The following is a 20,158-nucleotide window of genomic DNA, read 5'->3' as shown; positions in this document are numbered from 1 at the left end:
TACCCCGCCTCTCGCCCAGCTGGGATAGACTCCAGCTCACCCACGACCCTAATGATGATAAGCGCCGTAGAAAATGGATACATGATGACGATGAACATGATGCTTGATTGGACTTCCACTTGACAATGACAATCGTTCCCCTTCGGGGATCGTTAGTATAACTTCAACAGTCATCTATACGATCACCAAAATATTCTTATTATATTCTATTTTAATAATGATAGGAGTAATATTGATGCAAAAAAATGTATTAAAAATATAATTTGATCATCTATTGAACGTCGACGTCTTGATAGTAGTATGGTAATTTGCCTACAGGGGGCGGTAACAAGACATTGCCACATAGTCCCACACTGTATTGCCTTTTAAATACGTGAGCGAAAAGACGTACGTCAAACATTTCAAGTTGTCTTAAAACGACAAATTCGTCAGTTCTGCACCAGAATTGGACTTAATCGTAGGAAACAGAAACTAGTGAAACAGAAGAAGAAGAAGAAGAAGAAGAAGAAGTGTAACCCGGAAGTGCTTTGGCTAATTCGTCGAAGGCTGCCATTGCTGTCAGGTAGGACAACAAACCTGACGATTTGGACGTTTTTTCATCGTCCTAATGTGACTTCGTAGTGCAACTATTAGTCGACATCGCGGCGGCAGCTGTCTGCATGTTGTTCGGGCGTTTTTGTCGACTTTTTATCCGTCAACTCCGCTCGTAAAAAACATAATTCCGCATAAAATGATTCTAGTTTTACAACATACAATTCGTATTTATTCTCGGTTGTATGCAAATGAATTCATCGTGACATCAAATCTCATCAAAATCATTCCGCTCCTTGCCGTCCACTAGAAGGTTCTAAGCGTCTGCATGTTCTTGTGGCGCTCAGGCAGGTTCTCCAAGGTTGCGAACGTGGTTACTCCGGGTGTCGTGTTCTACTGTTCTACAGCAGTGGTTCTCCGTGTTGTTAGCTCAAGCAACACCTCAAAAGATATTGCGGTAGGAAGTGACATATTATTCTCTCTGTTAGGATGAGCCGGCCAGCGGACGAGCAGGACACTGTTGACCGGGAGGACTTTTTTGACTGTCGCGAGACTTTGGAGCTTCCCGAGCGAGGAGACGAGGAGCGACGGCGCGTGAAGACGGACGCCAAACACGAGCCGGAGCCGGCGGAGCCGCTTGAGGATGCGCCCGTCGGAGAAGTGGAGGAGGACGACGACGACCAGCCGGAGGAAGAGGAAGAGAAATTGTCGCAGGAGGAGAAGGAGGTAAAAGCGAATGACGTTAAAAGTCGGAGTGCATCGCCGCCGCCGCCGCCGATTTCACCTTTCTTGTCACCTCAGAGCCGACGACTGCGCAGTCTCGCCTTGAAGGAGGAAGGCAATTGTCACTTTAAAAATGGAGGTGAGCTCACTATCAAATCTTTTTGGAATCACTTATCCTGTCAATCAATCAAATAATCGGACAGAAATGCAGTCAGGTTTATTGCATTTTTTTCAGATGACACTTTATTAGCCAGTCATTGATGAAACAACTCCAAATAAAACACAAAGAAGTCATACGACTCACACGTCGTGTCCGAGCTTTCTGAAATGGAGTTCTACTGATTTATTGCCAACGAAGGCCTACAAGTTTGAAGTTCACCTCCGAGGCGGCTTCGCGCGCGACTACACGTTAGTCAGACTACGGCTGCAAGTAACAATTATTTCTGGAAAAGATTAGACGGACAACCTTTTTCTATAAATGTATTATGGTTCAAGTTACTGGCTTGGTCCGTAACATCCGTCAGAAAATCGGCGCAGATGTTTGCAAATGTCCTTTTTCTGATTAAAAAGTCTGCTTTCATGGAGGACAACAGAAATCTGAAATTCTGAGAATTTGGACAATTGGAAATGAAATAATGGCTCGAAACTATGAATCGATTGTCGATGAATTGGATAATTGATGAGTTAATTGTTGCCCCTCTACAGCTTAGAGACCGGTTTGACCAGCGTACAGACGCCTTTTTGCAACGGAGACTGTTTGAGCAGCGTTTAAGAATGTGTTTGTGCAGATTGGTCTGTGGCGGAGCAAAGCTACACGCAAGCGCTGCGTTTGTGTCCGCGCGGTTTCGGCCAAGAGCGAGCCGTGTTGTTCTCCAACAGAGCGGCCGCCAGACTGCACTTGGTAACGTAGCTCACGCTATCGGCGGAGGTCCGGCTAGCGACACGCTAACACGAAGTCTCGCCCTCTCGCGTCAGGAGCGCAAGGACGACGGGATAGCGGACTGCTCCAGAGGTGAGTGATGTCATCGACGTCGTAGAGAGCACGACGGAAGTGCGCGTGACGTCCCGGCCAGAAGGTCGATTGATCGATCCGTTGATTTCGGATGCCAGCGTTGGAGCTGAATCCCGACTACGTGAAGGCGTTGCTGAGGAGGGCGGAGCTCTACGAGCAGACGGAACAGCTGGAAAAGGCGCTGGACGACTACCAGAAGGCCCTGGAGCGAGACCCCGAGCAGACGGGAGCCAGGCAGGCCTGCGTGGTGAGTTCAGGGAGCGCCGCCAGCGCTGTGGTCGTTGTTGTCCTTCCTGCTCCTTAATCATTTACTACGCTAAAATAAAAATCATCTTTAACCACTTCCATCTTCTACAGTATAGCGCTTCTCCTCAGTAGAGTCGCAGCTGAGCTGGAGTTAGCGTACAACCCGGACTTGTCGCCGCTCGTAAAGACGAGCAAAGAGTCGCAGTCGCACTCAATTTAGACAATTTAGACTTCGCGATGAAGCTAACAAGTTTTTGGGCCCGAGAAGGAAAAACCCACGCAAGTAATGGCGACATACAAGCAAACTCCAAACAGGAAAATGTCTTCCTTGAGAGGAAGGGATGGAAAAAAAGACAAAAAAGACCTCTACAACAAAGTTAAAAAACGAGCGACTTAAGGCTTCTTTATACTCGCGTGGGCAGCGACCGCGCTGACGTCACTGCGGCTGTCCCCCGCGCGCACTTTCGAAAATGTACTGCAGTTCACCTCCAAGTCGGGGGTGTCGCTACTGCTGCTATTGGCTAGGACGCCGCATTTTGTGTCATCACAGCATGTGACTAAAAGAGACCAATCACGCGAGATGATCTCCGCGGCGGTCTACGCGCAGCACCAATTTTTGCCGTTTGCGCCTCAAGCGACGCGGAGGTGCCGCGCGGGCCAACGCGTCGGTCAAGCGCTGCAATGTGGGCGCTGTCGGCCACGGGAGTATAAAGAGGCCTTGAGTGCTTTCATTTTGACAAAAAGTTCTTTGCCGCCATCTTGTGGCCTGTAAACTCAGAAACTGGATAGCTGACGTCGTGCGTGACCGCTTTGAAGACGTACGTGATAGTTGGAAGCCGAACTTGCTAAAATGTTTTCTTTATGGCTGGTGTCTTCCATAAAAAGTTACATCCATGTAGATCATTTACAAAAATATGATCTGTAACCACGAATGAAGCCTGAACAGGTCATTGTTATCTCTGGTGGCATTTCGTGTTTAAAAAAACTAAACAAAACAAAACAAAGCATCGCCGTTTGAAGTAAGTACGGGCGCTATGTCACAGCCCCTTTGCCAATCACCGAGCGAGGAGGAGGAAGCGCTTTGACCCGTTTTTGCCAAATGCGGAAGAAGGTTGCGCATATCCCGGTTTGCGGGGCTTTCACTCTTTTGGTGTTTTTATTTGGGCTAAGGTGAGCTGTGCTTCCCGAATCCCATTTGGAAGTGAGGTTGTACTTTTGTTCGGTGTTGTGACTGTTTTTCTTTTTGGTGGTGTTTGATTTGAAAAGAAAACCAAACTAATTCTTGGAACTCCAACTACTTCCTGTCCCTGCAGAGGTTACCTCAGCAAATCCACGAGAAGAACGAGAAGCTGAAGGAGGAAATGTTAGGTAGGAACACATGCGGTCCACGTGACTTTGAGTCTATATGATCGATGACCTCTTGACCCCGGGCAGGTAAACTGAAGGAGCTGGGCAACATGGTCCTGAGACCGTTCGGCATGTCCACCAGCAACTTCCAGGTCAACCGGGACGCCGACACGGGCTCCTACTCCATCAACTTTGTCAACAAGCCCAACAACACGTGACCGCGCCGCGCTGTTCTTTCACAATAAAACTTTCCTGTTGCACCCCAACGCGAGGCTGATCAATGACGCAAATCAATGGCGTGATGACACAAGCGGTTTAATGAACACCAGTTGAAGCCGGCCGATCACTGAGCCCTCCTGGACAGCAGCATCTCGCGGATGTTGTCCTCCGCCTCCTTCACGCTGCGCTCCAGGTACACCTTCTTCTGCTGGAAAACACACACACACACACACAATGGGGTTCGGTGATGACATCATCAATCAATCAATCGGGTCGCCGGGGCTGGACTTGAAATTGGGTTGATCGTAAAAAGCCATAAAGGCAATGAAATGGGCCCAGCTCCCAATGAATGAATGAATGAACAACGCCTGTCCGTTCCTACCTCCAGTTCTTTGATTTTCCCCTCAGCCGTCTTCTGCTTGATCTTCAGCTGTTGCGTGATGTCGTCCTTGGACTGCAGGATGAACCTGAAGCGCACACGCGCGTGTGCTCAGAGCGTCAATCGTTCAGGGGCGGCGGCGACCGACGGACCGGGCCACTCACATGCGTCCGACGCCCTCGTACGTGCGCGTGTCGTCGCTCAGCGTGTTGATCTCGGCGTGCGTGAGCTTGGCGTGCTTCTGCACGTGCGTCAGCTGCTCGATCTGCAGGTCGGCCAGCTTGACCTTCTGCTGCGTGTCGATCATCTTCACCTGAAGTTCCGAGAAGGCCTGACGACGCCCGCCGCCGGTCAATATGCGTACTTTCATTCAAATCGCTCTGACAAAACGTTTTCCACAGCGGGTGGCAGGTCAGCTGGAGCCGATCCCAGCTGACTGAGCGAGAGGCAGAGTACACCCCGGACTGGTCGCCAGCCAATGGGAGGGGACATATACACAAACGAGGGACTGACTGGTCGCCAGTCCGTTTCATGGACAATTTAGTCAGCATGCAAAAGCCACACAAGAATTCGAACCCTGTATTTCAGGCGAGGTGACGCAGACGTGCTAACCGCTTTTTACACAGCACGGTCGAGAATGGCTCAATTAGATCGTCTTGCTGACAAGCTTGGTATTCTAAAAGTACACATTATACATGTCGATATCGAATTAAACTTATGAGTTCGCGACCGTTTTAATTTAAAGGGTTACCTTCTTCAGCTCCAGATCGACGGGCGCCGCCATTTTCGGTGTTTTGGAGCGCATGCGAAAGATCCACTTCCGGTTTGACAACCTCCGCTCCCCCAGCTGCCGTATAATTATTATTTTGTTATTATTGTAACCATTATTATTAACATTTTATTCACTATGTGTTTTATCTTTATGTGTGTGTTTTATTTTAATGTTTTCAAAACGCCTTAGTCATCCAATGACACTGTTGCTAAAGCAGTTCAACTAAGCTAAGTGACTCACTCAAAAAACGTTATATAGATATGTTATCAGAATCAGAATCATCTTTATTTGCCAAGTATGTCCAAAAAACACACAAGGAATTTGTCTCCGGTAGTTGGAGCCGCTCGAGTACGACAACAGACAGTCAATTTACAGAACACTTTGGAGACAGAAAGACATTGACAAAAAAAGAAAACAGTCACTGAGCAGTAAAGGGTTGCTAGTTATCTGGTAATGCCGGTACATTTGATGCAAATCAAGATAACCACAAGACATGGAATTACAACTACAATGTTCTTAAAGCAACTCAAATATAGTTTATGAACGCATACTTGAAGAACACAGTCAAACAAGGACAGAGTGGGACGTCTTGTCGGCCGTGGCGTGTGAGCATATCTTTACAACCCGGAAATACATTGCGCGTGTCCGGCCGCGGGTTTGTAATATGACGAAGAAGACGCTCACGACCAACAAACAAACAAACAAACGACAGTAGTTTGCTAACTAACGCCAACACTAAACAACAGACAAGCATGGCAATTCCTCCAAAGCTTGCACGTTCGTTTCTCGGTAGTCCGTCGGCCTCTCTCGCCGACACAAAAAGATTTCAATCGAAGGAAACATCGGTGAGTTCACTTGTCATTTCTAAAACGTCATAAGTATGAAACTATTTTTAAAATACCTTCATATCGACATAGACGATGCCATTGGATGGAAGGGTCTTACACGAATAAGATGAGCCCAAATGTGTAAGAGTCTGAAAGGGATGAAGGATTTTAAGTCACTTTTTATGTCGAAAATGTTGTGCCCAGAAATCAATGGAAGGCATGAGGAAATGTCAGCCCGAAAGTGTGCCTCTTTCGTAGAAACACGCCCGCGTTTCATGTGAACAGGCCATTTTCACACTTTTTTTCAATAGGGTCCGCTCGAGCATTCTCAAACTGAGAGCAAGCGAGTCGCTGGAATGACTTCAAACTTCACAGAAAGCAAGAAGAAGAATAGCGAGTCAAGGACATGGAAGGTTTCGCCCGTGGACGAATCCTATGAACGTGGGAAACCGAGGAACGCTTTCGTCTTTGTCAGAACCACAGACAATTGAAATGGAGAAATTCCAAAACCAGGAGGTAAAGGGATTTCACAACGACGTCATTGGAAAAAAAAAAAAAACTAGGAGAAAACGCAATTTTGGTAGACCCCCACCAAATCTCTTCGACACAGCGAAATGGAAATAAAACGGTGGTCGTAATTCTGGCTTTAGTAACATACACGCACATTTGTTTTGTTTTGTTTTTGTTGTTTTGAAATGAATGGACTTTTGACTGGTTTGTGGTTCCAGCGGCGGGCAAGTCCACATTTGTGCGCCTCCTGCAGGGTGAGGTCATCGCCGAGCCCATCGGCAAATGGGGCAACGTCCACGACGTCTGTCAGAACCAAGTTGTTTTACAAAAGCCTTTGCACATTTTTACGTAGTCTTAAGACCCAGTTACTAGGGCCTTACCGATTCATCGGAGGGCCGATTTCATCGGCAATGAAGGGCAATTGTATTTATTTATTTATTTTTTTACATTTTTATTTTATTTGCACAAACAAATGACAACATGAGACTGAGATACTGACATTCAAACAAACAACAATGTGTGAAATAAAGACTAAAATAACCCCAGTACACAATTCGATCAACAATCAGCATAACAAAACTAGACAAACGTGGCTTGTTTCGCGTCCAGGTACGTGTTTGGGTGTGCGCTGCTGGAGGGCGGCGGCCTGAGCGAGGCGGAGTGGAGCGTCTCCCGGGACTGGCACTGTTGGCCGACGTCGCCCTGGACGCCTTCATTTACCTCAGGGCCCGAGGCGCAGGTGCTCCTCCTCCTCGCCAACTTCCTGTCACGTGTCCTGGCACACGTCAGCTAACGCCATCATTGATCGGGCAATTTCTGATTCTTTAACAATTTAAAATGTTGTTTTATTGTGGCATTTTTGTGTTCTCAGTTGCAAGAGTTTCTGTCCATGTTGTAGACCCCCCCCCCCAAACTCAGTACCACTGGGATTGGTCCATCTGTTGGAAGAAACCAATCCGCTTTTCATCCGCCCCTGAACGCACCACGAGATAGACACTGACCAGTTGCGTCAAGCTGGTCTTTTTTATTCAAACGACTTTTCCACGGACGCTCACACTTAATTTGTTTTGTGAATGAGTGACATTAAATGCCCGTCTTGCTGCCGTTGGCAATCATTGTCCGGGCGATTGCGCAAGCGCCGAGCCGGCCGTCAATGTTCAACCGAGCGGTCGCTGCGGCGGGCCAAAGGAAACGTTCCCGCAAAAAAAACCGCTGTGTTCAGCTGGTGACCCGCCGACTTGTTTGTTGCTTCGAGTCGCGGGGGTGAATTCCGAGTGGAGGTCGCCTCTCGTGTAGTGCTTCGCGCAGTCTGGGGGATGCGGTCCCGCTCGGTGAGCGGGCGGGACTGTTGATCGGTCTGCTGTTTGTCTTTATGTGCCCCGTGATTAACTGGCGACCGGTCCGGGGTGTACCCAGCCTTTCGCCCAAAGTCAGCCGCAATGGGGTCCTTCCATCTCTGGTGATCCAGATGGAAGTTACGATGAACCAGGAAGTTGTAATGACTACGAGGAAGTTGTAGTAATGTTGTACTAGGACGTTTTAGCGAACTAGCGCAGTGGTTCCCAACTGCTGGCACCCTGAGCCTCGCATGTTCCTATTGTTGCAAGGTCGCAACCCACTTTTAAAGAAGATAAGAACAAGGAAGATTTTTTTTGTTTAAAAATAGCCTATGAAAACATCCGTGCATCCATTTTCTTGCGCGTATCTGGGGTCGGGTTGCGTGAGCAACAGCATAAGCAGGGAAGACCAGACTTCCCTCTCCCCAGCCACTTCATCCAGCTTTTCCAGGGGGATCCTGAGGGGTTCCCAGGTCAGCACCGTGCCTGGAACACCTCAGCGGAGAGGCGTCCGGGGGTCATCCTAACCAGATGCCCGAGCCACCTCATCTGGCTCCTCTCGATGCGGAGGAGCAGGGACTCGATTCTGAGCCCCTCCGGTATGTCTAAGGGACAGCCGGGACACCCTGCGCCTAGAAATTCTATCCATAAAAGGGCAGCCCGCCGGAGTCCAACCCTCACTGGAAAAAATCCGACTTACTGCTGGCAATGCGGACCAGACTGGTTGTACAGGCACTGATTAACCCGTATTGGGCGGTCCTATATCCCATACCCCTGGAGCACCCTCCACAGGTCGAATGCCTTCTCCAAGTCCACGAAGCACACGCAGACCGGTCGGTCGAACTCCTCGAGGACCCCGCCGAGGGTGTAGAGCCGGTCCGCTGTACCACGGCCAGGACGAAAACCACACTGCTTCTCCTGAATGTGAGATTTGACTTTCCGACGGACCCGTCCCCTCTATACACGGTGTTGACGGTGCACTGCTTCCCCGTCCCGAGACGCCGGACGGTGGACCGGAATTTCCTCGAAGCCGCCCGGAAGTCGTTCTCCCTGGCCTCGCCGAACTCCTCCCACGCCTGAGTTTTTTCCTCGGCGACCACCAAAGCCGAGTTCCGCTTGGCCAGGTGGTACCCATCGGCTGCCGCCAGTGTTTCTGACCTATGAAAACACGTGTACAATATATTGTTATAAACACTGTTGTATGACTTGCCTCCAAAAGCATATTGCTAGCCATAAAGTCCACTCGCCAGAAGCTGAGCTACACTGTGTTTGTTTACAGCGTAAACTAGTAGCTAGTACGCAAGGGGGTAACATTTCCTGTCGCTTACTTATTAATACTGTATGTTCAGTGTGGGAACTTGGTACGCGTCTGGACTGAAAAAATATGAATACTGTCCTTGTCATTTTTCGGAGCTGTTCGCAACCCACCCAAAACGGGCCACTTTCGGGTCCCGACCCACCAGTTGAGGATCACTGATCTGGCAGGAAGTTGTAATGATCAGCGGGCCGTGCGTGTTTACAAGTTGCGTGAACAAGCACGCAATGATGAGTTGTTGCATCATCGTGCCCACCAAGTTAATGACCACAAGACTCACGGGAACATTAACAGACGCCACAATGGGGGGCTCGGGGGCGGGAGTGCGGGTCGGGGGGGGTGTCACGTGGAGCTGAGCCGGACCCGAGCGAGGTGCCAAAGTCTGCACGTCCCCGAGGAGGACGCGTCCCGTATTCCGCTCGTCTGGTCCACCGGGTAAGTCGAAGTCCGCCGACGCGGCGAGGAAATCCTCTTGTGTTTGTGAATGTTGCACACTTGTAATCCTTTAAGGCGACTCAGCAGACCACCCTGCAAAACTGTGAGAAAGAGCGGACGCCGCTGCCATGACAAGTTTCGGCGGGTTGGATTTGAGATTTTCTCTCTTTTTTCGGGCAGGTTGATTTGAAGGACGAAAATCATCGTGGTCAGCCGTCAGCATGGGCTTCAACGAGCTGCTAGACGAGGTCAGTCATGGGATCACAACGGCAAACCTTCGTGCGCGTGGAGTTGAGAGCGGCGCGGCGCGCGGTGGTTCGCACAGCGGCCTCGCGGGCGCACAGGTTGTGGTTGAAACATGACATTTGAATAAATGCTGCGGTGTATAACATGGAAAACATGATACCATGTTGGCCTAATGACAAGTGTGCACAATTTAGATTAGTGCTTCATAATAATGTTACGTAAAAATGTCCAAAATTCTAAAGAACTGTTCAAAAGTTGTTTTTTTTGGTGTTCAAAAGTGTAACTAACTAAAAGTCCAAACTTTTCATAATCTCAGACAAACTAATGGATTGCACCACAAGGTCATATTTGGGCAAAATGTTATGTTTCAAACGACGTCAGAATGGCACATGACCAGAAAGAGCCAATCACAAGCGTCGGCTTTTGCCGCCATTTCTCAAACGTAACTAAGATTGGAATGGAAATTTCCCAAAACAACTAATTGAATCACTGCACTTGTTTTCCAGTCATGTAACGCGTTTTTTTATCATTAAGAGATGTCATCGTGTACTTAGTTCCTCCCCAACACTTGTCTGTGATTGACTGGCGGCCAGTCCATTGTCTTGTCTCCGTGTGCCCTTTGATTGGCCAAAACCACAGGAAGTTGGAATCCTGGCTGGAGGTCAACTTCTGGGTGTTAAATCTCCTGGTGTGTGCAACCTGTCAGATGGGCGGTTTCGGGCGGTACCAGTGGCTCCACGTGACCCTCATCAGTTTCCCAGGCCTGCTGATGGCGAGTCAAAACCTCCTGAACAACTTTGTCTCAGGAACCCCCGGCCACCGCTGCAGCTTGTCGGCCAATCACAGCCTCTGGAACCTCACGGAGCAGGTATGCCGTCGGGGAGAGTCTCACGCCGCCGGTCGCCGTGCGATTGATGCGACGTCGTCATGTTTCAGGTGGATGGCCAGGACGTGTTGAAGGCCTTCATCCCACTGGACTCTTCGGGAACTGGACTAGACCGCTGCAGGAGGTTTTTCCCGCGGCCTATCCACGTTTGTCCGCCGGCGGTGTGTCTGACGGCTAAACGGCGGCTTTCTTTCAGGTACGTGATGCCTCAGTGGCAGATGCTAACAGCTAACGGCTCCGTTAACACCAGCCACCTGCAAACCGAAAGCTGCGCCGATGGTTGGACCTTTGACGACTCCGAGTTCCTTGCCACCACTGTTTCCGAGGTAACCCAAATCGCGTCAGAAGCCGAGATGGAAATCGTAGTCCACGTTTTATCTGGCAGGAAGTTCCGAGCAAGTCATCAAGTAACAATTAGGCAGTAGGCTGTTTTAGTCATCAGGTAGTTCTAATAATTATTCCTTAAGAAGTTGTAATGGTCCCGCGGGAAGTAGAAGTGAACCAGCAAGAAATACTAATGATCCAGTAGTAAGTTCAAGAGATCTGTAAGGAAGGCCCAGCTCGGAACCTTCTCATGATCCTGAAGGAACGTCACGTTATCTAGCGGGAAATCCAAGGGATCCAGCAGAAGGTTCAGTGATCTAGTAGGAAGTTGTGTGTGCCAGCGTGCGTTGCGTTGTGTCATGCGTCTTCAGTGGGATCTGGTGTGCAGCCTGCGGCCCCTCAAGCAGATGATCCAGACGGTCTACATGGGCGGCGTTCTCGCGGGTGCCGTCCTCTACGGTGGACTGTCCGACAGGTGAGAGACTCGTTCTCGTTTCTTTCAAATGGCAAAAGGCCAGCACGCTTTCCAGCTCTTTCCCTCCGGCGGGCGCTGTGGAGCGATGCACACCAGAACCGGCGATTACAATTCCATTATCAATCCGATTCCGTATTGATTCTCTGATCGAATCTCATTGGGTGAGGGAATTAAATAATGCAAATTACATATGAATAAGGAGGAGACCCCGGGGACGACCCGGCACACGCTGGACCGGGAACGCCTCGGGATCCCTCCCCGGAAGAGATGGATGAAGTGGCTGGGGAGAGGGAAGTCTGGGATGTCCCTGCTAAAGCTGCTGCCCCCGCGACCCGACCTCGGATCAGCGCTAGAAGACGGAGTTGTAAAATGTCCTGGACACCATCAGGCTTTTTGGGACCGATCAGCGAGTTTAAATAACCCATCACAAGATGGAGGAATGTGTCGTTTCAAATGACCTGTTCAGAATTGTGTACTTAATTGCCCCAAAAATTCTATTTCCAAGAAATAATGTATCTTTGTTCCTCTATTTCTGCCAGTGAGGCACAGTGACAGACGGAACAAATGAATGCTCTTCTATTGCATGGCAGGAAGTATAAACGGTCGTGGATGGATCCACTTTTTGTGACATTTTTGTTTGTTTGGCCGTTACCGATCAGGCCGATAAAATCGGTGTAAAGTCTAGTAGTTTGCATATGTGTGTGTATATACATAAATACATACGTACATATGCACATGCATGTATGTGTATGTAAAAGAAATCAGAAAAAGCGGAATCTTAAAATGAATTCTAAAGTGCACAGGCAGCCGGTCTCCGGGGGGAGGCCTGAATGGGAGGTTTGCGCTCCCCTCCCCATTTTGAACCAACTGGAGATGTTTGAAGGAGGACTGGCTGACTCCAAAGTAAAGTACATGACACCAACCCAACTGAGAGGTGATGAAGGTGCGGATCGCTGTTTGAGTGCTGCTGTGTAACGAAAGGCTTCACCTTTGCTAGCTGGAAAAAAAACCAACCTGCTGACATTCCTGCCCACAATCTAACTGCAGTGTTAGCGGAGAAGGCTAAAATGATCGTCTCAACCGTTTACCTCGACTTGTCAATCACTCTGCCTTGATCACATGACACAGAAGGGTGTCATCTGAGAGCGCTCCATGTTTTGCCACCTGTGACAAAAACGTCTATACAGTATGTCCTAAATGTATATTTTGTTAGTGGAAGTACTTGAGTAACTCCAACCAGCAGAGACAAAATCCTTGGCAGATAATCGGTAAGGATGATTCTGATCACCAGAAACATGTTTGTCACCTTTTTCACATTTGTATCAGGTTCGGGCGGCGCTCTGTCCTTATTTGGTCGTACCTGCAGCTGGGCGTCCTGGGCTCTTGCGGCACACTGTCGCAGTCCTACTCGGTCTACTGCGTGTTCCGCTTCCTGAGCGGCATGGCGGTGTCGGGCATCATACTCAACTCCGTTTCCCTGAGTAAGACGTCGACGCTTTTGCATTGTTGTTCTCCGTGGCCGTCGAGCAACCCCACCGACACTCTTGGTGTTTGTCATCAGAGGTGGAGTGGATCCCGACTAAAACCAGGACTCTGGTGGGCACGCTCACCTCCTTCTACTTCACCTTTGGTCAGCTAATCTTGGCGGGCTTGGCTTATTGGCTGAGGGACTGGAGGAAGCTGCAGCTGGTGGTGTGCGCGCCCCACATCCTCTTCTTTGCCTACAGCTGGTCCGTCGTCATTCCAGACTCGGGCGGTTCCCCTTGAAAATGTCCGTGTGATCCAAATGTGTGACCGCTCAGGTGGTACTCTGAGTCGGCGCGGTGGCTGGTCCTCAGGCGAAGATCGCAGGACGCGTTGAAGACTCTCCACAGAGTCGCTCGGATCAACGGAAAACCCGAAGTGGCGGACAAGCTGACGCTGGAGGTTGTCCTGTCATGCGTCTACAAATGATGTCTTCTAGGCCCTGATTCCCAACCACCCACTGCAGTAATTGAACCCCCTAAAAATGGAAGTTTATATTTGCCAATGTCACGCCACACCTGATGATGATGATGACATTTGGTGGCAGAGTGGTTGGGAATCACTGTTCCAACCAATGGGAGCTTGACGTGTGTGCCGTGTGACCCGCAGGTGCTTCACTCCCACATGAGCAAGGAGCTGGCGTCCAATCGTAAGACGCTGACCGCCTACGACCTGCTGAGGACGCCGGGCATGAGACGCATCTCCGTCTGCCTCATCGCCGTCTGGTGAGGAACAACCTGGGAGAACCAGACTGTCGCTCCTCACGATGCTAAGAGGCTAACGTTAGTGGGGGAGGGGGGTCGGGGGGGGGGGGGGGGCAGCGGCGTCCGGTCACATTACTTGACTCTCGTCAGACTTATGATGCCAATTTTAGGACTTGGCTAAAACTGAGACTCCTCTTGACTTGACACAGTATGGATGTACAGGTACAGTGGGGACGGAAAGTTTTCAGGCCCCCCCTTACGTTTTTCACTTTTTTTTAATTATTATTTTATTTTTTTATCTTGCACTCATTTGCTAAAATCGTTAATTTTTTTCCTCATTAATGTACACACAGCACCCCATATTGACAGAAAAAAAACTGAATTGTTGAAAATGTTGCTGATTTATTAAAAAAGAAAAACTGAAAATCACACAGCCATAATTATTGAGACCCTTTGCTGAGTATTGAGTAGAAGCCCCCTCTTGAGCTATTACAGCCATGAGTCTTTTTGGGAATGATGCATCAGGTTTTCCCACACCTGGATTTGGGGATCCTCTCCAGTTCTGTCAGGTTGGATGGTGAACATTCGCGGACAGCCATTTTCAGGTCTTTCCAGAGATGCTCAATTGGGTTGAAGTCAGGGCTCTGGCTGGGCCATTCAAAAACAGTCACAGAGTAGTTCTGAAGCCACTCCTTCGGTATTTTAGCTGTGCACTTAGGGTCATTGTCTTTTTTGAAGGTGACCCTTCGGCCCAGTCTGAGGTCCTGAGCACTCTGGAGAAGGTTTTCGTCCAGGATATCCCTGGACTTGGCCGCATTCATCTTTCCTTCGATTGCAACCGGTCGTCCTGTCCCTGCAGCTGCAAAACGCCACCACCGTGCTTCACTGTTGGGACTGGATTGGACAGGTGATGAGCAGTGTCTGGTTTTCTCCACACTTGCCACTTAGAATTAAGGCCAACAATTTCTATCTTGGTCTCATCAGACCAGAGTCTTGTTTCTCACCATCTTGGAGTCCTTCAGGTGTTTTTTAGCAAACTCCATGCGGGTTTTCACTGAGGAGAGGCTTCCGTCAGGCCACTCTGCCATAAAGCCCCGACTGGTGGAGGGCTGCAATGATGGTTGACTTTCTAGTACTTTCTCCCATCTCCCGACTGCATCTCTGGAGCTCAGCCACAGTGATCTGTGGGTTCTTCTTTAGCTCTCTCACCAAGGTTCTTCTACCCCGATGGCTCAGTTTGCCCGGACGGCCGGCCAGCTCTAGGAAGGGTTCTGGTCGTCCCGAACGTCTTCCATTTCAGGATTATGGAGGCCACTGTGCTCTTAGGAACCTGAAGTGCAGCAGAAATGTTTTTGTAACCTTGGCCAGATCTGTGCCTTGCCACAATTCTGTCTCTGAGCTCTTCAGGCAGTTCCTTTGACCTCATGATTCTCATTTGCTCTGACATGCACTGTGAGCTGTGAGGCCTTCTATAGAAAGGGGTGTGGCTTTCCGAATCAAGTCCAATCAGTGTAATCAAACACAGCTGGACTCCAATGAAGGTGTAGAACCATCTCAAGGACGATCAGAAGAAATGGGCAGCACCCGACCCGAGTTCAATATGAGTGGCACAGCAAAGGGTCTGAAGACTTATGGCTGTGTGATAGTTCAGTTTTTCTTTTTTAATCAATCAGCAAAAGTTTCAACAATTCCCTTTTTTTTCCCGTCAATACGGGGTGCTGTGTGCACATTACGGAGGAAAAAAAAAAGAACTGAATTGATTTTAGCAAATGGCTGCAATATAACAAAATGTAAGTGGGTCTGAAAACTTTCCTGTAGCCACTGCATATACGGTATACAAGTTAGGGTTGAAAGCATCATGTGATCAAGCCATAGTTCTGCGAGTTATTGCGGCATACGCGGGGGAGCCCGATATCCCGAGGTCCGGGTTTGCTCACGTGACATTATCATCAGTCAACAGGAGAGGGTGATATTGCCCAACTTGAGGTTCGTCAAAATGGATGTTTCGTTCTTATTTCACAAACGTAATATTTATCAGAACACTGTGTTTAGACTGGTTGGGGCACATAGAACGCATTGTTTCCTTCCAAATTTGGACATTTCCTTCCTGCTCGAGTCCAACATTTTGCTGTTCTCAAACAAAAAGCAACGCAACGCTGCAATCTGTTCGTTATTGCTGTGGTTCAGAAACCTGAATTTGGCAGACGAGGCGAAACCCTCTCCCGTGCCTTCCTGTTAAATAACGTACTTGACGAATGTGCGCGGCTGTGGCAGGTGACGGGTTGGATTTCGGCTGACGAAGGGAAAAAAACATCCACGGCGGTGAATGACTTCGTGACTATGGCACGGTAACATCTTTTGGGGACAGGTGCGGGGCGGGTAACCAATTACACGAGGGCTGCCGCCGCATGACTTGACTTGCGACCCGCTGGTAGTTTAGTGGGTACTCGACTTAAACCGGAAGAGAAGACTTGAAACTAACTTGCGACTCACGCAAATGTGTCTGACTCACACGGCAGCTGTTCACAATACGTCCACCCGTGTTCCTTCGCTAGGTTCTCCACCAGCTTCGCCTACTACGGCTTGGCGATGGACATGCAGAAGTTTGGGGTGAGGGTACAAACATTTTAGCCCGGAATGTGGTGCATGCTAAGCTAAGCTAAGCTAAGCTAAGCTAAGAGCTCCCGTTCCTCGATCCAGGTGAGTATTTACGTGATGCAGCTCATCTTTGGAGCTGTGGATTTTCCTGCCAAATTTGTGGCTCTGGGCATGCTCAGTTTCCTCGGGAGGAGGGTGACTCAGGCCCTCTGCCTCTTCATGTCCGCCCTCGTCATCTTCGCCAACATCTTCGTCCCAATGGGTAACATGCATCCACACGCACAGGATTTGTTTTTCATTAAAGGGACATGCACATTAAAAACAACAGTATGTTTTCACAAATGAACAATTTCTTGCGAGTTCAAAATTTGAATTACAAGATTTTTTTCATTCATTTTTTATTTTATTTTTTTCTTCAATGTCTGACTTTGAGACTTTTAAAAGGGTCTTATTCCCACTGCTGACCTTGCCCTTATGTACCTTGTCTTTGTTGTTCCTGCTGCAACATCAATTTCCCTTTTGAGGGACAATAAAGAGATTTAAGCAAGCTTCAGATACGCTGCAATGTCAACAATTAATGGCGGCGGTCCCCCTGTCAGACATGCAGGCCATCAGAACGACGTTAGCGTGTCTCGGTAAAGCCTTCACGTCGGCGTCCTTCACCACTGTCTACTTGTACACCGGAGAACTTTACCCCACCATCATCAGGTATGACAACATCACTTGATTAAAAAATCCCTATATTGTGTTGGTTTATCCCCGCTTATTCAAGACTTTGGGGGGGTTAAAAAAAAATATATCCTTTTGCGGTGCAATTTTAATGGACGTCAGTTATCTGCGGATTTTCACTATTCGCGGTCTGGCCCGGTCCCCAATCCCCCATTAATAGCTGGGCTCCACTGTGTGTGTAGTTATTTTCACATGATGGACTATGCGCCTGCAACTATTAATCAAATACTCTGTAATATACAGGGATTTTTATCTCGTTGACTATATAGTGTACCCATCAGTCAAATGGTTGCCTTTGCATCTTTTTAGTCTGTGTCGTCATCCGCAGAGGTTGAAATAAGTAGCCAGCCTATATTTTGACAAAGAGTAGGAACCCTACAAATAAATACTCGGGTAAAATGCAGATAGCTGCAAAATGTACTTAAGAACAGTCCCAAAATAATTGTACTTTGTTACCTGCCGCCACTGTTGAAATGTTCACTTTGAGCCTGGCGTCTGTAGGCAAACTGGAATGGGTCTGGTGTCCACCATGGCCAGGGTGGGCAGCATGGCGGCGCCCGCCGTCCTCATTCTGGACGAGGTAACCCTTCCTTTTTTTTTTTTTTGTTGTTAACGGCGTTTTAATTGCAGCCGTGACCTCGCGAATGCCGTGTGGTGCCCCCGCCAGGTGTTCCCTGCTCTGCCCAGCGTGGTGTACGGGGGGGCGGCCGTGCTGGCTTCGGGCTTTGCTTGCTTCTTGCCAGAGACGCTCAACGTCCCGCTGCCGGACACCGTCCAAGACGTGGAGGAGAGATGGTGAGCGGTGTTAGTGGCTAATGCTAATGAATGTTGCCATCCGACCACCATCTTGTTTCACACAAAGAACAGACGTGTCAGTTAACATGGCATTACAATAAGGAATATTAATAACTTGGATAAATAAGCTAATGAACTAAAAATAAACTAACATCAGAAGTAAACTGTCTTCCTTAGCTCAAACGTTAAAGGTAACTTTGGAAGCGAATGTTAGGATTCACGTTGGAAGATAAGGGAATCTAACGTCGGAGATTAACGTTAGATACGACGTCGGAAGGTAACAATGGATTCAGCGTTGAAAGCTAATACAAGAAGCAAACATTGGAAGCAAATTTTTATGATGTCGGAAGCTTCTGTTCGACGTACTGTTAGAAGCTAACTTCGGAATCTGAGTGAATGTTGAAGCTAACCTCAGAATTGATTGATGAACGCTAATGTTGAAGCTAACGGAGTTCAAGTTGGAACCTGTGTTTATGCCAACTTTGAAAGCTAATGGAGCTAACATTGGTCTTCCTTATCTGTAATGTTACGCTTAACTTTGGGAGCTACCGTTGGAAGCTAACATTAGCAGTCATATTAAAGATCATTTTGGAAGCTAAAATGGATGCCGGCTTTGGAAGCTAATGTTGACCTTCCCGAGCTAGAACATTAGAGGTAACTTTGGAAGCTAATTTCTGAAGCTAATGCTAGAGGTAACATTGGTAGCTAACTTTGGAATGTAATGTTAGAAACTTATGTTGGAGCTGCGGAAGCGGACGTCCTTGGCAATTTTCATGGATCAGTCACCTGTTGTGAATGTTTCTGTTCGGCTCCTTGTTAGAGAACAAGTTGTTTAAAACATACAGAGTCCGAAATGCCATCAAATGACTAAGAACAAAGTATCCGTTGGTATTTTTTCCAGGTTGCGAAGCGGCCACATAAACGCCAGCGCCCTCGCATTTTCAAATCAATTGCATTTGAGTGTTTTTGATTTGATTGACGTGTCTGTCGGAAGGTCTGGAAGAAGTCCCGCTGACCAGAAGGAGAAGGAGGCCGTGTCCTCGGAAGACGAGCAAGTGGCGTTGTCTTTAAAACAAGTGAAGGAAGTTGAAGGGAGCGGTCTCAACGCCCTCTGACCAATCGCACCTCACATCCTAAGCCGTTCATTCGCAGACCCGATCATGTGGTCCGCATTTATTTGGTAGACAGCACAGTAATCACGTGACTTGTGAATTTATAATTGTACCGGAGTCACGCGTGGCTTTTCCGAATATGAAATAATGATTGATCGGAGGCCTCGTCAATGTGTCCTTGTATAAATGACGACATTGATGAAGGGGGCAATGTCGTTGGTTGAATCTACAACTGTACTGCAATCCTCATCTTGTATGTCCACAAACGAGTTGAAATAAATGATGAATGAGGGCTCATGTTCAGAGATGAACCTATTCAGTAGAACATACAAATGAAAAGAAAATGATCATGTGGGGGGGGGAAAAAAGGGGTTAGGGTTACTAATGTGCGAACTATTTGGGTTAAGTTTAATAAACGAACACATTAAGTTAGGCTTAATAAATAAATACAAAATACGGGTTTGAGTTCATGAACACGTGAAAAAAGTTACGTTGGAGTTGAAATACGAACGTAGTATATATGAATGTTCACGAGCTGGGTCGCCAAATGAGGCTCCTTGGGGAGAAAGTTCCTGGGACCACCCCGGAAGAGATGCACGGGGGCCGGGGGGGGAGTCTGCCGGGCTTCCCTGCCCCCGCGGCGGAAGAAGATGGATGCATGGGCGAACGTTGGGGTTGGAGTTCAACCATCCATCAACTGGAGGTCAAACGCGAGGAAACCACTAAAACAAGTCCTCACACTTGTTTTGAATCCGAGGATCGGGATAGAATCGTGGATAATCGATGATTGTCGCATCAATACGTTGCCAACAGATCTTTTCCCAAAATTATTTATGGTTTGCTAGTTTGCATGAAGTGTTTGCAGAATGGCAAGATTGTGTGTTGAATGAATCGCGTATGTCGCCTTTTTCTCACTCAGTTCATCAATGGGATGCTGGCCGATGTTTTGTTTCGCGTAAAGACGAAGACTTCGGTGACGTCATCGCATTTCCGCCTTTCAGACGAATCGAATGCGTGCTCCTCGGTCTTCCGATTGACTGACAGCCCCGGCAGCCAATCGCGGACCGCATATCGGCTGACCCTTCGTAAAGGGCGGGGCGACGCGCGCTCGC

The 20,158-nt window shown here is 48.4% G+C and overlaps 3 protein-coding genes across 10 annotated transcripts; 2 read left to right on the top strand and 1 right to left on the bottom strand.

Moving 5' to 3' along the window:
• Positions 1 to 407: 407 nt before the first annotated feature.
• Positions 408 to 4,125, top strand: ttc1 (tetratricopeptide repeat domain 1). 2 transcript variants are annotated; one of them, XM_061751493.1, is made up of 8 exons: positions 408 to 562; positions 1,020 to 1,257; positions 1,333 to 1,393; positions 2,043 to 2,155; positions 2,230 to 2,266; positions 2,365 to 2,513; positions 3,826 to 3,880; positions 3,947 to 4,125. In XM_061751493.1, the coding sequence occupies exons 2-8, from the start codon at positions 1,021 to 1,023 to the stop codon at positions 4,075 to 4,077; spliced, it is 783 nt and encodes a 260-aa protein (XP_061607477.1). In that variant the 5' UTR covers positions 408 to 562; position 1,020; the 3' UTR covers positions 4,078 to 4,125. The 2 variants fall into 2 exon arrangements, with proteins under 2 accessions (XP_061607477.1, XP_061607478.1); XM_061751494.1 differs by lacking the exon at positions 408 to 562 and adding an exon at positions 569 to 878.
• Positions 4,126 to 4,158: 33 nt separating this feature from the next.
• pfdn1 (prefoldin subunit 1) lies at positions 4,159 to 5,306 on the bottom strand. 2 transcript variants are annotated; one of them, XM_061751499.1, is made up of 4 exons: positions 5,209 to 5,306; positions 4,622 to 4,788; positions 4,461 to 4,545; positions 4,159 to 4,286 (listed from the first exon to the last, which is right to left on the bottom strand). In XM_061751499.1, the coding sequence occupies exons 1-4, from the start codon at positions 5,260 to 5,262 to the stop codon at positions 4,203 to 4,205; spliced, it is 390 nt and encodes a 129-aa protein (XP_061607483.1). In that variant the 5' UTR covers positions 5,263 to 5,306; the 3' UTR covers positions 4,159 to 4,202. The 2 variants fall into 2 exon arrangements, with proteins under 2 accessions (XP_061607483.1, XP_061607484.1); XM_061751500.1 differs by having other exon boundaries at positions 4,159 to 4,283; positions 5,209 to 5,256.
• Positions 5,307 to 5,525: 219 nt separating this feature from the next.
• On the top strand, positions 5,526 to 20,105 carry oatx (organic anion transporter X). Of its 6 annotated transcripts, none has more exons than XM_061751477.1 (20): positions 5,526 to 6,074; positions 6,368 to 6,572; positions 7,176 to 7,305; positions 7,438 to 9,653; positions 9,729 to 9,756; positions 9,834 to 9,901; positions 10,606 to 10,767; positions 10,836 to 10,909; positions 10,982 to 11,111; positions 11,481 to 11,584; positions 12,911 to 13,065; positions 13,146 to 13,314; positions 13,387 to 13,510; positions 13,718 to 13,833; positions 16,368 to 16,422; positions 16,513 to 16,672; positions 16,935 to 17,118; positions 17,641 to 17,719; positions 17,807 to 17,934; positions 19,966 to 20,105. In XM_061751477.1, exons 6-20 carry the CDS (start codon positions 9,875 to 9,877, stop codon positions 20,003 to 20,005), a joined length of 1,707 nt encoding a protein of 568 aa, XP_061607461.1. In that variant the 5' UTR covers positions 5,526 to 6,074; positions 6,368 to 6,572; positions 7,176 to 7,305; positions 7,438 to 9,653; positions 9,729 to 9,756; positions 9,834 to 9,874; the 3' UTR covers positions 20,006 to 20,105. The 6 variants fall into 6 exon arrangements, with proteins under 6 accessions (XP_061607461.1, XP_061607456.1, XP_061607455.1 ...); XM_061751471.1 differs by lacking the exon at positions 19,966 to 20,105 and adding an exon at positions 18,836 to 19,338 and having other exon boundaries at positions 5,527 to 6,074; XM_061751474.1 differs by lacking the exon at positions 19,966 to 20,105 and adding an exon at positions 18,836 to 19,338 and having other exon boundaries at positions 5,535 to 6,074; positions 17,010 to 17,118.
• The last annotated feature ends 53 nt before the right edge of the window (positions 20,106 to 20,158 follow it).

This window comes from Phyllopteryx taeniolatus, chromosome 17, assembly GCF_024500385.1.
Source record: "Phyllopteryx taeniolatus isolate TA_2022b chromosome 17, UOR_Ptae_1.2, whole genome shotgun sequence".
Taxonomy (NCBI): Eukaryota; Metazoa; Chordata; class Actinopteri; order Syngnathiformes; family Syngnathidae; genus Phyllopteryx; species Phyllopteryx taeniolatus.
This window is presented reverse-complemented; position numbering and strand designations above follow the sequence as displayed.

Bases quoted from the DNA above. Each gene is read 5' to 3' on its own strand.
- ttc1 (XM_061751493.1), top strand. From the start codon at position 1,021: ATGAGCCGGCCAGCGGACGAGCAGGACACTGTTGACCGGGAGGACTTT. The intron at 1,258-1,332 runs GTAAAAGCGAAT...TTGTCACCTCAG, and splicing joins TGTCGCAGGAGGAGAAGGAG to AGCCGACGACTGCGCAGTCT. The intron at 3,881-3,946 runs GTAGGAACACAT...GACCCCGGGCAG, and splicing joins GCTGAAGGAGGAAATGTTAG to GTAAACTGAAGGAGCTGGGC.
- pfdn1 (XM_061751499.1), bottom strand. From the start codon at position 5,262: ATGCGCTCCAAAACACCGAAAATGGCGGCGCCCGTCGATCTGGAGCTG. The intron at 4,789-5,208 runs GTAACCCTTTAA...GGGCGTCGTCAG, and splicing joins TCGATCTGGAGCTGAAGAAG to GCCTTCTCGGAACTTCAGGT. The intron at 4,546-4,621 runs GTGAGTGGCCCG...TGTGCGCTTCAG, and splicing joins TACGAGGGCGTCGGACGCAT to GTTCATCCTGCAGTCCAAGG.
- oatx (XM_061751472.1), top strand. From the start codon at position 9,875: ATGGGCTTCAACGAGCTGCTAGACGAG. The intron at 13,315-13,386 runs GTCCGTCGTCAT...GTGACCGCTCAG, and splicing joins CTCTTCTTTGCCTACAGCTG to GTGGTACTCTGAGTCGGCGC. The intron at 16,423-16,512 runs GTGAGGGTACAA...TCCTCGATCCAG, and splicing joins TGGACATGCAGAAGTTTGGG to GTGAGTATTTACGTGATGCA.